Genomic DNA, 13373 nt, shown 5'->3' with positions numbered 1-13373 from the left:
TTAACCTGCCCCATCCCACTAAAATGTATTATGAGGCCAGTAAGTTTGTTTGTTTGCTTCGGTAGCCCAGCCCTGGAATAGTACCAGAACACAGCAGGCACTCAGTGTATGTTTGTGGAATGAATGAATTGCAAATGTCTGTTGGCGGTAGTAGGTCTGTTTTCTGTAGGGATGGATTGAAATACTTCTGTATGTTTAGTTTTCAACTCAGAGACCATTCTCATAAAGAGGCTGGAATAACATTACTTTGATATCCATTTCTTAAACTCTGGGCAGGCATTAAAGTCTAATACTTTGAGCATAAACTCTTTTTCCATCTTTTAGGCCGGTTGATTCCTATGACATACCAAAGAGAGAAGAAGAATCTTCAGGTTTGCTTCCTAGTGACAGGTGTGTAGCGCTTTAATTGTAATTTGGTTGGAGTAATTGGCCTCTGAAGAATATTTGAGGTCTTGCCTAGATGTTTCGTAGGACTGCTTTAGCGCCTGCTCTTTTGTGGGATACAAAGATATCCTGCTGGTTGATGTTTGTATCAACTGGCTTTTGCCGTGTAACCAACTGCCCCTAAACTTAGTGACTTGACTTACGATTTCGTGGGTCAGCATTTTAGACTAAACTCAACTGGTGGTTCTTTTAATTGATTGGGTCCCTAGTGCATCTACCACCAGTTTACTAAGCAATTCTGCTTTGGGGAGTTGACTGGCCGTCAGCAGGGACAGTGAGAACAACTAAGCCATGTGTCTTTCAACATCCAGCAAGCCAGTGCAGTCTTCTGTACATGGTGGCTGGACAGAGAAAAGAGAGAGAATTAAAGAGAGAAAGCGTGTGAGGCACCTTGCAGTCTAAGGTCTGACCTGGTGCACCGTTGCTTCTGCCACATTCTGTTATCTAAAGTCACAAGGCCAGCGCGAGTTCACGGAGAGGAGAAAAACCCTCTCTCTTTGTGGGAGGAGCCACAGTGCAAGGGTAATGGACACAGAATAAGACTTGTGTTCATTTTTGCGATCTACCTGAAGCTTTATTTTAAAGAAGTTATAAGCAATGGCATAAGCTTACCAAAAGTTCCATGCGGACATCTGAAATGAGAATTGTAGCCTTCCTCTTAGTTTGATTAGAACTACTAGTCAGTTTCAGGGAATGAAGATAGGATTTCAGATACCTGACAAGTTATATATTTCCTAAAACATTAAATTTAATATTTTAAAAGAATTTTAAAAATGCTTTGCACTCTTGAAATCACTAAGGACTTCTGAAAAGTCTGTCTATATATATACCCAGTGTATGACCATTAATCTGTGTTTTCACAGCTAAAATTTCTCCTTTAGGAAGTTCACCTTAGAAATAAGGAAGGGCTCATCTCTGTAGGCAATCAGGATGACTAAATAGGGCTCAGAGTAGATAGGGAAAAGAAAAACAACATACATAAAGGTACTAATGGGCTGACATTAAGCTAGACAAAAAATTCTAGTGATGGATAACCTTATTTATAGTGAATGTTTCTGGGTAACTTTAGATCATTAAAATGTGTCTCTCTCTTTTTTAAAGCTGTGATTTATTTATATATATAGAAATAAGCTTGATGTATGTGGTTCATTACCTTGAGAAAATAAGTAGATTTTAGGGAAAGGAAACTTAAGGAATCCTGGAAAGTATGAAACGCTCGTAGGTAGTTGTGATAAAGCATGCCCTAGAGGCATTAAGGAGCGTAGCTAGGCATCATGCATTAAAAATATTTTCTTCTACCTTAATACAAATGAAACCATTCATGGATGTTGCTAACAGTTGTGATATATTGTGTGTTACACATAATTATATGTTGTATTGATATAAACGTCTGCATATACCTATGTATGAATATTATTATTATATAATATATTATTATTCATTATTATTACTAGTATTTGAAGTTATTGTGCCTAGGAGAGTGAGAAAGAGATGAGCATGGATTGGTATATGGCCCCAAGGTTTAGGCCTTTTCAGAAGTTGCCTATGCCAGTGTGCTCCAGTACCTCTTTGGAATGCTAGGATAACATTTGGTGAGTTGCTGTTTCAGAGTAGGACCCTAATGCCCCCAAAGATGACTTCTTGACCCTCGGGCAGCGTGAACGAAGTGCTGACAGTTCTGTCAGTCTGATGTTAGGTGATCTGATGACAGATGCTTTGTACAGCCTGGGAAGATTGATGTCTGGAAGAGAAGAGAGTCAAAGTATTCAAGCTGGTCAGAAAATCATAGGCTTTAACTGACATCAACTTAGAGAGGATTTTCACATGCTTCTGTTCCTAGCATCAAGCTCTTTTCTCTTTAGAGATGTCTTGTTTTCTGCTACTTTGTGCAACATGAAAAATGCCTTCATATGAAAGTACATATGGCTCTCAACAGACATGGGAAATAAATCAGCTGCTTTAAAAAGTAATCTTTTGGGGGTTCTTGCTTCATAAATATGAAAAGGATGTTCTTAATGAGATGTATGTAATCTGTTCTGTGTTTTAGGAATAAATCCAGATCCACTACTGAACTGGATGATTACCCCACAAACAAAAATGGTAAATGTGAATTTTTTTCAGAATTCTTCCGCGCAATTGCTTAGTTATGCTATCACACCCTATGATCAGTATTTTTAAGGTCAAGGTATTTCAGGTTGATTAAGATTACATATTTAAAATACAACAGATTTTTAGCACCCCTTCCCATTTGTGTATAAGAACAAAATTATCTTGTGCTTCATTTGGCTTTATTTTATGATGGAGGGAGTACTGCAAGATTAAAATGATTATAAATAGCTAAGGAAATCTGTGGAAATTTTGCAAAGTGATGCTGATACGATTTTGTATAGTGAATTTCATCTTGCCTCCAAAGAATTGGGACAGAAAAGTTTTCTGCAGAGTACCAGGGAAATTGTATATAAACCCGAAATTGCATATAAACCTGAAATTGGACATTTAAATGACAAGATTCAAAAAATTCAAAATGGGGCTTCCCTGGTGGCACAGTGGTTGAGAGTCCACCTGCCGTTGCAGGGGACGCGGGTTCGTGACCCGGTCCGGGAAGATCCCACATGCCGCGGAGCGGCTGGGCCTGTGAGCCATGAAAAAAAATTTACAGCCCTCTGTGAACAAAACAACATCCACAGGCCCCAATGATCTGATGGCAGCTCTGGTTAAAGCTTGTAGAATTTACAGTTTCTAATAGGTTCTGTAATCACCCCTTTCCCCTTAACACAGAGGACCTTCCATCGTCTGGTCCTAGTTTAACTTTCCAGCGTATTTTGCTGTTTTCCCCATTAGGGGCCCTTAACTATAACCAAATTGTTCTCTCTCTCATTTTCCAACTTATCAGATGCTTTCTGATCTAGTTCCTCTGCTCTCACCTGTTTGGATTTCCAGTTTCTTCTCCCCTGAATTTGCCCCTAAGCCACCATTAAAATTAATGTTTAAGTACTTGAATCTGCCATGAAACATCTTTAACCTGCAGTGATCATATTCTCTCTTGAACGTAAACACGGGACCTGTTAGTAATAACAAGTGTGACTCTCAGAAATAGTTTTGTTAATATTTGTGACTAGTGTTATTAATCTGGCTATTTTTCTATGTATGTTTTCTCCCCTTTACTAACTGTAAGCTCTTGTATAGCACACGGTAGACGTTATTAAATATCTTATTGAAAAACTTGGCTATGCCAGTAAGGCATCTTTAAAATAGAAAACATTTTATTCCAAATCTGACCAAATTGATAAGCTGTGTGCATACACCAATGTAAACATAGGCGTGTATAAGAAACCTTTGGTGGCCTTGTTCATTGCTTACTGGAAGATAAACTAAGGCAGAATGAATTTTGAAAGAAAGACAATAGCAGTGAATCTGGAGAGCAAAAGAAAATAAATCCTTAGATGAAATTTTCTAATCCAAATTGAGATGGGGAGGATACATCAAAGTTAGGGATGTTTTACCCATATCAGGAATTAATCAGCAAATCCAAGGAGACAACGCCTTCAGGATAAAACCTGACTTAATTGTCACTCATCCAAATTATAGTTCTGTCAGTTCCTTTACAGGAGATACAAGTCTGATAACATTCCTTGCTTATCATTTGGATTACTTGGCTAGTTTTCAATTTCACAAAAGCCATTTCGGTCATTGAATATGCTCTCATTCCTATGATTTGGTCATGACTTATTCTGTGACTTATACCGTGAAGACTCGAGCCATGTTAGCTGGAGATGCATGCGTTTCTGTCTTCGCTCTCTCCGCACGGGGAGTGTACGTTTTTTGAAAGAACAGAGTGCCCTGTTCCCTTGCAGAGTTGTCACAGCAAGCATTCAGTGAGCAGGTGCTTGACTGATTTTAATTTAGGAAGGAAGGAAATAGTGGAAGAGAAACTTTCTAGATGAGCAGTTTGTAATGTAATACTGCTGAAATCAAGGCTGGTTGTCTCCTTTTTAGGCAGCCCTCTGGAATGCCTCTGGGTGTGGAATTGGAATTTCTAGGGACAGGAGACTGTTCCTTTATGTTCTGAGGCAGCAGTCTCATTGAGAATTGATAATGTGAGCATATGTGCCCAATGTCACTTTTTTTTTTTTTTTTTTTGCTCCACTGTATTTGGAGATTTATCCACTATGCCTTTTTTTAATGTGCTAATCCCAGAGCTTTTGATGTTTTTAATTTAGGAAGCAATAGATATTTAGACCGAACTGGGAGCAGTAGCTCATCGCAGAAAAGCTCCAAGAAGGAACAAGTCCCATCAGGAGCGGAGTTGGAGAGACAGCAAATCCTTCAAGAAATGAGGAAGAGAACGTCCCTTTATGATGACAACAGCTGGATCCGACAGCGCAGTTCCAGTGTCAATAAAGAGCCTATTTGTCTGCCTGGGATTATGAGAAGGTGAGAGACATCTTCGGAATTATTTCTCCTTCTGTCCTGAGGTGCAGATATTTAATTTCTAGACGTGCTGGCTGCTTTGGACAGAAGAGATGTCATCATTTCTTTTCTTATGTAAGATTTAGTGGGGGAAAGAGAAGGAGAGCAGATGTCATTGGGCACTTGTCACAGAGCACTGATTAGTGCCAGACACGTGCCAGGTGCTTTGTCTACATCATCTCACTTAATCTGGAAGGAATGTCTTGAGGCAGGGGTAGTAATTCTGCTTTTCCATACGAAGAGGCTGTGACTAGAGCAAGCAATGCGCTCGGACAAAACCACACGGCTAATAGGTTGCCAGGCTGCCTGTGGAGCTCTGATGTGTGATTCAGGTACTTAAATAATTGATGTGCTCTTAGTGCTTCTGTGGATGACGCTGAACCACAAAAAAAAAAAAAAATTAAACCTCTGTTTATAATGAGATAATGGTTAGATTGGAATCATGAAAGTAGTGTTCACAAAGTGTGGACACCTAATTTTTGTAACTTAAAGGAAAATACAGAGATATAAATTAATTGGAGATGAGAGGATGAACTAAACAGATGTATCCTGGGTAAGTGAATACTGAAGCTACTTCTATTTAGTATTTCCACAGCTGACCAACCGAGGAAAATTACTGACAACACATTACAGACCAAGGGCTAATTACCTCAGTGTAAAAGTAACGCTTGAAAATCAGTAAATAAACCCCGAAAACTTTATAGAAACATAAACAAGTGATATGAACAGATAGTTCATAGAAAAAGAAACAAAGTCAGTAAGCATATGACAGATCAACACTTCTCCTAAAACAACAGTGGTATGCCTCGCTGGTGGGATTTGTAGAGTTAAAAGGTTGATTAAATCTAGTATTGATTAAATTAACTTAAATCTAGTATTGATTGAATCTAGTATTGATTAAATCTAGTATTGACAATTGTATAAGGAAACAGGAATTCTTGTTCCCAACCGGGTGGGCAGTTTTTTCAGTGTTTATTAAGCAAAAGTTTTTGCGTATACCCCGTGAGCACTTGAGTTTCCGACACTTTATCTTCTGGGTATATTTGGATAAGTATGCAAAGATAGTGTTGGCAGTAGCAAAAAAGAGAAATAATCAGAATATGTACAAATAAGAGTGTACTTGGTGCTCATTAAATAAATAGTGGCACCCTGATAAGTAGAATACTATACAACTATTAAAGAGTGAAAGAGACATCACTCTATAATATGCCACCTCAACAGTGAGTGGGTTAAAATAACAATTCACTACTCTCAGAATTCTGAGCGTTGGCTGGGCAGGTCTTTGCATGTATTGGTTGGGGCACTTGGCAGCTGTAGTCATTTAGAGCTGCGGTTGGCAATCTGTTTTGCTCGCAGGACCAGATTGTAAATAATTTAGGCTTGGTAGGCCACCCAAGTCTGCGTCATGTATTTTTTGTTGTTTTTTTTAATGACTGTTTGAAAAGATAAAATACCCTTAGCTCATGCATTTTTCGTATCCTGGCAGTGGGCTATAACTTGCTGACCTCTGATACTCCAGTGAGAGCTCAGCTGGAGCTATTGGTTGGGAGCTGCTGTTCTCCAAATAGGCCTCCCCACATAGCTGCTTGGGTTGCCTCATAACCTGGCACCTGGATTTAAAGAGGAAACCTTGCAAGAGGTATAAGCCCTAATGTGCAAGTGCTTATCAAACCTCCATTTGTCTCATGTCTGCTAATGTCCCATTGACCAACATGTCGCATGGCTAAGCCCAGAATCAGTGGGAGGGGACCACACAAGGATGTGGATACCAGGAAGGTGATTCACTGGGGGCCACCAAAGTACCTTCTATCACCTGAACTGACATGAAGATAGTTCTAAGAAAAGGCATATTACATGCAATAAAGCAAGTTATGAAGAATATGAGTTGTAGAATAATCCCATTTGTTTAAGCATGTTAAACATATGAACACATTACATATGTATATAGACGTGGTTATCCGTACATATGTAAATTTGTATATGTATGTCAATGTATACTTGCATGTGTGAGGAAGGAGTCTAGAAGGATACACCGTCAACAGTGGTTACCTCTGGGGATTAGGCAGGTAAATTGTAAGTAAAGGTGTATATACCCTGCTGGATTGCTTGGGTCTTTCTCATCATGATGATATAATACTTTTATAATTTGAAAAAAATACATATTTCAAACTTGGGATAAGAGAGAAAGTTTTAAAAGTCATAACAACAAAATTGACCAGGTAGGAAAAAATCCTCATAATTTGGAGTCAATCTTTGTAGGTCAGAATTAATGTCAAGTACATAACGATCTTATTTACAAAGCAGAAATAGAGACACAGACGTAGAGAACAAACGTATGGATACCAAAGGGGAAGGGGATGTGGAATGAATTGGGAGACTGAGACTGACATATAAACACAATTGATACTGTGTATAAAATAGATAACTAATGAGAACCTACTGTATAGCACAGGGAACTCTTGCCCTGTAGTGACCTAAATGGGAAGGAAATCCAAAAAAGAGGGGATATATGCATACGTATAGCTGATTTACATTGCTGTACAGTAGAAACTAACACAACATTGTAAAGCAACTCTACTCCAATAAAAATTTAAAAAATTTAAAAAAAGTAAATGAAGGTTAATTGAATATGAAACATCATGATGCCTTTGATGAAAAGGAACTTTAGCTGTTAAAGGTAATTTTATATGTAACTGGCCTTGTTAGATTCATACCTGCTTATAAAATACATGGATATTTTAATGACTGTAATGGTGTTAAGTGGATTTCTAGTTGAATGTGTTCTATAACTTGGATGAACCCTTTCCATGTTTCAGAGGTGAATCTCTAGATAACCTGGATTCCCCGAGAGCCAGTTCTTGGCGACAGCCCCCTTGGCTCAACCAGCCTTCAGGAGTCTATGCCACTTCCTCTGTCCAAGACTTCAGTCGCCCCCCACCTCAGCTGCTGTCCACTTCGAACCGTGCCTACATGCGGAACCCCTCCTCCGGCGTACCCCCTCCCTCAGCGGGTTCCGGGAAGACCACCACCCCGTCCCCCATACTGCGCAGCCATTCCCCTGCGGTTCCGCAGCCCGGCTCCCAGCCACGCAACAGGTGAGGCCCTTTGGGTTTTCCCTCTTCTTCCCTTCGTCTCAAGGGGTTGTTTTTCATTAAAAATTTCCCAAAATCTTGTCCAAGGTTTCCAATGAAAAAAGAAAAACAAGCCTTTTTGAGTGTGTCAGTTTCAGTGTTCCTTTCCCAAATCAGTTCCTTGCTATCTTTCCATGCCAACCCAAGGGCATTTATGGATGTCTTATGAAGCCATTGGAGGCCTTTAAAATGTTGACTTCACTGCCACTGCCTCGTTTACTTGGGCCTGTGGTCAGTGTCTTAGATGCAGACGGACCTGAACAGTTCTCACTGTGGAATCATAAAAATATACAGTAGCTCAAGAATGCATGACAAATTGATGAGTAAAAGCAGTATTGTAAAATGTTTGACTGTTTTGATGAGACTGTAATATAAACTCATTTTATAGGAACTGAGCATGAAAGGAAATCATTATAACCCAGACCCATCGTCTGTGGAACTTTGAACAAGCTGGCTTAAAAAATCCCTAAGTTAGATATGGCATTTTGGGTTTTTGATTTCCAAGACCATTGCTTGTCTCTTATCTGGTTTTCCGACGTCTTACTCAGACTACATCAACTGAATTCTGCAGGTCATATGCTGCGGGAACTGTGTGAGAGTTATAATGGTGGGTCTTGGCACTTGCCTTTTGGTATGGGTTAAAGCTCAGATTATCAGCCTGTGTTGGGGTGCTATATCTGTGTAGCTTCTCCACAGATCACTGATGCTTCACAAAGCCACATACAGCAGGGTTTCTGTTGAGACCTGAAGGGAGTGCTACTGGCCTATGCTACTTTTCATCACTATTGAAATACTGAAAAGTAGAAACACAATGATTAATATTGGGATTTTTTTTTAAGCTATCAACTAAAGGATTTCATTCGGAGAAGATATTTTTATCTAGCTAAAAATGTTGCTTGTGCCAGGATTTATAAAATGTGTATCAGGGAGCTTAAATTAAGAGAAGAAGAGATGAGGATTTTTGGTAAATTTGGAGGGAAGATAGGGACTGCAGAGTCGGGGAGAAGCCAGAGGAGAGAGTACCTGTTTCCTTACTGAGAACCCTGCCCTCGGAAAGCAGAAAGGAGACGGGGCTGTGGACTTCTCTGCCCTGAAAAGGTCTCTATCTAGAGCACGTGGTGCTCTAACGTGAGGCACTCAACAGCTATGCCCTTTCCAATGTCACTGAAGTGCTGTGCCAGTCCAGTGGGATGCAAAGATAAGAAGTAGCCTTCACCTTTCGGCCTGGGAGAAGAGATAAGCCTTGTAAATAAAGCGAAGTAGAAACTTGCCTTACCTATCTAAATGGTAGCTGTCAGGCAGTTTTCATGTCATTCTCCGCAGAGGCAGCCCTGTAAACCAGAGGTACAGTCAGGAAAGCACTGATACTTCTGTTGACCTAGAATATCGGGTGAATGAGAAAGAGGTTGAGAAAATAAGGTTGAGGCGGTAGGTTGAATAGACTTGCAACACCTCTCCGAAGCGGGGCTGCCCTTTCGGTGTTCGACGAGCAGAAGACATGATTAGAGCTGTGCCTTGGAGGGTTTACCTGGCAAGATGATGTCGGCTGCATTAGAGGAGGGGGGACTGTTGCCGAGTACAGATGTGGTCTGAGGGTGATAGCACCGCGAAGTGCAGCATGGACTGGTTACACGGAAATCCTTCATGTATGTGACTAGGTGTCAAGGGTTCCAGAGCCGTCGTGGAGGTCCATCAAGGTACAGTATAATCAAGGCATACTTTGGTTGGCTGGTGAACGTTTTCCTGCCACAGGTTTATAAAATAAAGAGCTTCGTAAACTATGATTCACGTTAATACCAGAGTGTGATTTTTAGATAAGAGCTTTGAGCTACTCGGATGAAAGCCACCCTTCCATTCTCGTTCTACGTCTAGGTCGGTCAGTGGGAAGCGCATGTGCTCCTATTGTCATAACATTCTGGGCAAAGGAGCCGCCATGATCATCGAGTCCCTGGGTCTTTGTTATCATTTGCATTGTTTTAAGGTGAGACTGAGCCAGACAGCCTACAGGCCCGCATTGCTTTGCTTGGAGAGAGCATGGCTTCTTGCAGCGCTGGGTGTGGACCTGCCACTAACAAGCTAGGTGCTGCCTCTGTTGGTTGGTCTGTGCTGCACTTTGAATCACAAATGGCCTGCTACTGCTACTAGGTTCTCAAACCTTGAACCTGGCTTCAAAACTTAAAGCCGGAAGCACTATGCACTTCCTATTTCCAATCTAAGATTCTATAAGTAAAATTTACCGTGCGTAAATGCTTTCTCTGACATGCTGCCACGGTTATTAACAGCATGGGGACATGAATTATAACAGTGTCCAAACCCTAGCTTTGAACAGGGAGAGTATGAAAGGAAAAATAATGTATTTTTACAGTTGCACAGTCTGCTTGTACCTAAGGGGCTCTTGCACATAAGAAAGAAGTAGGGCTCTATGACTCCCTTAGTTTGCAGTATGTCTTTAGAGACACATCTGTTTGATTCTTGAACTTGCGTTGGGCCAGAGAGAGAGATTCCGGTGGTTGATCCTGGAGTCCTTTAGAGCTCAGCTTGTTTAAGCTTGTCTATCTCTGGCTTGGGTTGTTCCTAGGCATAGCAGAATGAGTCAAAATTATTAGTGTTTGAGCACAGGGAACCAAAATACCCAGCCTTGAAGGGAAAGCACTGTGAGTGAACCTCACCGAATTGGTGCTGGGGGGAATGCCTGTGGTGACCCACCCCAGGGCAGAGAGCCAGGCACCCAGTCTTGGTGCCCTTCACCCGTTCCTTCCTGTGGTGCTTTATCCTCTCCATTCCGCTGGGAGAAAGGAAGATGCAATTTCTTTAAACCAATCAACGAATCATTTCCATTCTTTTGGTATATTTAGAATGATATCTTGGCTCTTAAAATTGGCTTTATGAATTCTTTAATGTCTCATCTGGCAGGTTTCCTTTTCATCTAATTATCTTTGGGCCTTTTTTTTTTTTTTCTTCCTTTGCTGAAATGTATCTAAGAGCTTAGAAGCTGCGTTTTGCTCAAATTTTTTTTTTTTTTTTTTTTTTCTGGGAGTGCCCCAAGCTTTCTTGAGCTAAGTGTGGACGTTTCCTGTTTTTGCTTTTTTTTGTTTGTCTCCCAGTGTGTGGCCTGTGATCGTGACCTCGGAGGCTCTTCCTCAGGAACCGAAGTCAGAATCCGAAACAACCAACTGTATTGCAACGACTGCTATCTCAGATTCAAATGTAAGAGAGCAAATCAGGGAGAAAATTTCTTGTCTTTTACGGAGACCACGGGTTCCCATGCATTTCCCTGAACCTGCCACCAGCTCCCCTTCAAGCTCCCTGCCCCAGAGCTCCAGGCTTCAGGAATCTCAGAGTATCCCCTTCAAAGAGGGTCCGGTGAGCGGGTCAGTGGGTCAGTGCTCAGGATTCCAACCGCACAAGGGTGGGTGTAGGACCAAGGAACCAGAGAGGGATGCGTGCCAGGAGTCAGGACCGTGTGCTGTGCAGTCTGCTGAGTCTGGAGAAACTTCTGATGACTCAAGCATAAAAACCAACCAAGACCAACAGTCAAAATGAATCTTCTGTATAGACTCTCATCAGTTTCTTGGCTAAGAAACTCTCATCATTTTAGCTGATTTCTATTATTTACTAATGGGGTCTGATTATGTGATTTAGAATATGACCAACTTTAAAAACTGTGGTTTAAAAAGGTAATAAAGAATAGTCAGCGTATGCTTTGTTACTCTATAATCATATGCTATCAAATTATACAATAATTTAAGCATTAATTCTGATGACATAGTGTTTCAGTGTCATTTTTGGAAAAATTGCGTTTTTCGAAAACTTCACATGCTATTCTGTGTCTAAGCCTGTTTTTGCCTGTAAGTGTGTTATAAACATAGGGTAGCGTAAGTAGATTGCATATCGTTTATAGCTACATAAAGACAACCATTCCTCCTTTTTATATTTTGAGCCTTGTTGCTGGTAACATGTGTTTCTTCCTTATTGTGAAAGGGTGTTTGTTACAAGTGGTATCAGCCAAACCATATGCTTTTGAGCTCTGAGGTATTTATATGGCCTTTATGTGAAGAGTGCTTTGGAAATGGCTTCAGCCCAGTCAACTCTCTCTTATCTGTCACCGTGTTTTGAGCCTTCTCACCCCGTTGGTCCAGACCTTTCCTGGATGCCAGCACTGAGGTGGGAGAGTGTCAAGGCTGGGCATGGAATGGGGAGGGAGTGTGTGTATGTGTGTGAGCTTTTCTCTCTTTAGTCAAAATTCCAAAGCCAAATATAATTGATTTTTGGAATCATCATGGAAAAATTGCCCATGCCTTTTCTCTCCTCCAGTACAAATAATAGAGAGTTGAGTGTAACTTGTTTCTATATCAGCAGTTAATTTTTACTCCATTTTTTTTGCAAAGAAAGACTTGTAGAACCCAGAGGTGTGATTTGCCCAGCTTTATCCTAAGTGAGTAACAGGGTAACTCTTTCTACCTCATGGGGTCATTCTCTGAACGATTCCTGCTATGTATCCCAGGTGGCGATATTCGAGTGTCTCTGAATCTAAGCGCTTTTCTTTCTTCTCTCCTTGCCTGATCAGCTGGACGGCCAACCGCCATGTGATGTAAGCCTCCACACGAAAGCACTGTTGCAGATAGAAGAAGAGGTGGTTGCTGCTGGTATAGATCTATAAATACACGTTGTATGTCCTTTTGCTCTCTTTTTTAAAAAGAATAATACTTTTTCTGGCCTCTTTAGATTACATCAGAGCATTATAGTCTTGGTAGAACCTGTATTTTTGTTGTTTATTTATAAGAAGGTAATTATGTGTGGGGAAAAGTGCAGTATTTCCTTTTTGAATTCAGCATTATAAAAGCACAGGGGAAAAATAAGAACTTCAAAATATTTTTTTGATGCTGATAATGATCTAGTTTGACTTTCTAATGGTGTTTTGAGGAGGGTTATTTTATTGTTTTTTTTTTTAAGTTTTGGAAACATTATTTCAAATAGTTAATATAAATATGTAATTGCATTTGCTCCGTTTATTATAATGTATTCTAAATTAATGCAGAACAATACGGAAAATTTCACTAAAATCCACCCCCAAATTTGCTTTCTGTATCCTTCTTTTCATTTATGTAATATTATTAAATTTTTTTTTAGCTTATATGACATTTTATTTGCTTGATGAGGGGAGCTCTATTTTCTTCACCAGAATTGTCACTAAGCAATTCCCAGTAGAAATTGCTTCTTTTCATTCATGGAAAATCATCATGGTTTGTATGCCAGAAGTTTTCTCCAGAAACTAGTGAGCCTTTCTGTTCAACTGCATTTGTAAATAAACTTGCTGATGCATTTAAA

At 40.2% G+C, this 13373-nt stretch overlaps 1 protein-coding gene across 12 annotated transcripts in view; it reads left to right on the top strand.

Moving 5' to 3' along the window:
* The window catches only part of LMO7 (LIM domain 7), a 202129-nt gene extending 188756 nt beyond the window's left edge, over nucleotides 1-13373 (top strand). For all 12 annotated transcript variants that reach the window (XM_067713919.1, XM_067713924.1, XM_067713920.1 and 9 more), the window contains 7 exons: nucleotides 325-390; nucleotides 2492-2544; nucleotides 4665-4878; nucleotides 7731-8009; nucleotides 9918-10026; nucleotides 11150-11252; nucleotides 12613-13373. In XM_067713919.1, the coding sequence (XP_067570020.1) occupies nucleotides 325-390; nucleotides 2492-2544; nucleotides 4665-4878; nucleotides 7731-8009; nucleotides 9918-10026; nucleotides 11150-11252; nucleotides 12613-12635 (847 nt within the window). In that variant the 3' untranslated portion in view covers nucleotides 12636-13373. The remainder of the gene's footprint in view (nucleotides 1-324; nucleotides 391-2491; nucleotides 2545-4664; nucleotides 4879-7730; nucleotides 8010-9917; nucleotides 10027-11149; nucleotides 11253-12612) is intronic.

This window comes from Pseudorca crassidens, chromosome 18, assembly GCF_039906515.1.
Source record: "Pseudorca crassidens isolate mPseCra1 chromosome 18, mPseCra1.hap1, whole genome shotgun sequence".
Taxonomy (NCBI): domain Eukaryota; kingdom Metazoa; phylum Chordata; class Mammalia; order Artiodactyla; family Delphinidae; genus Pseudorca; species Pseudorca crassidens.
Note: the sequence above shows the minus strand (reverse complement) of the source record. Positions and strands in the feature narration are given on the sequence as shown.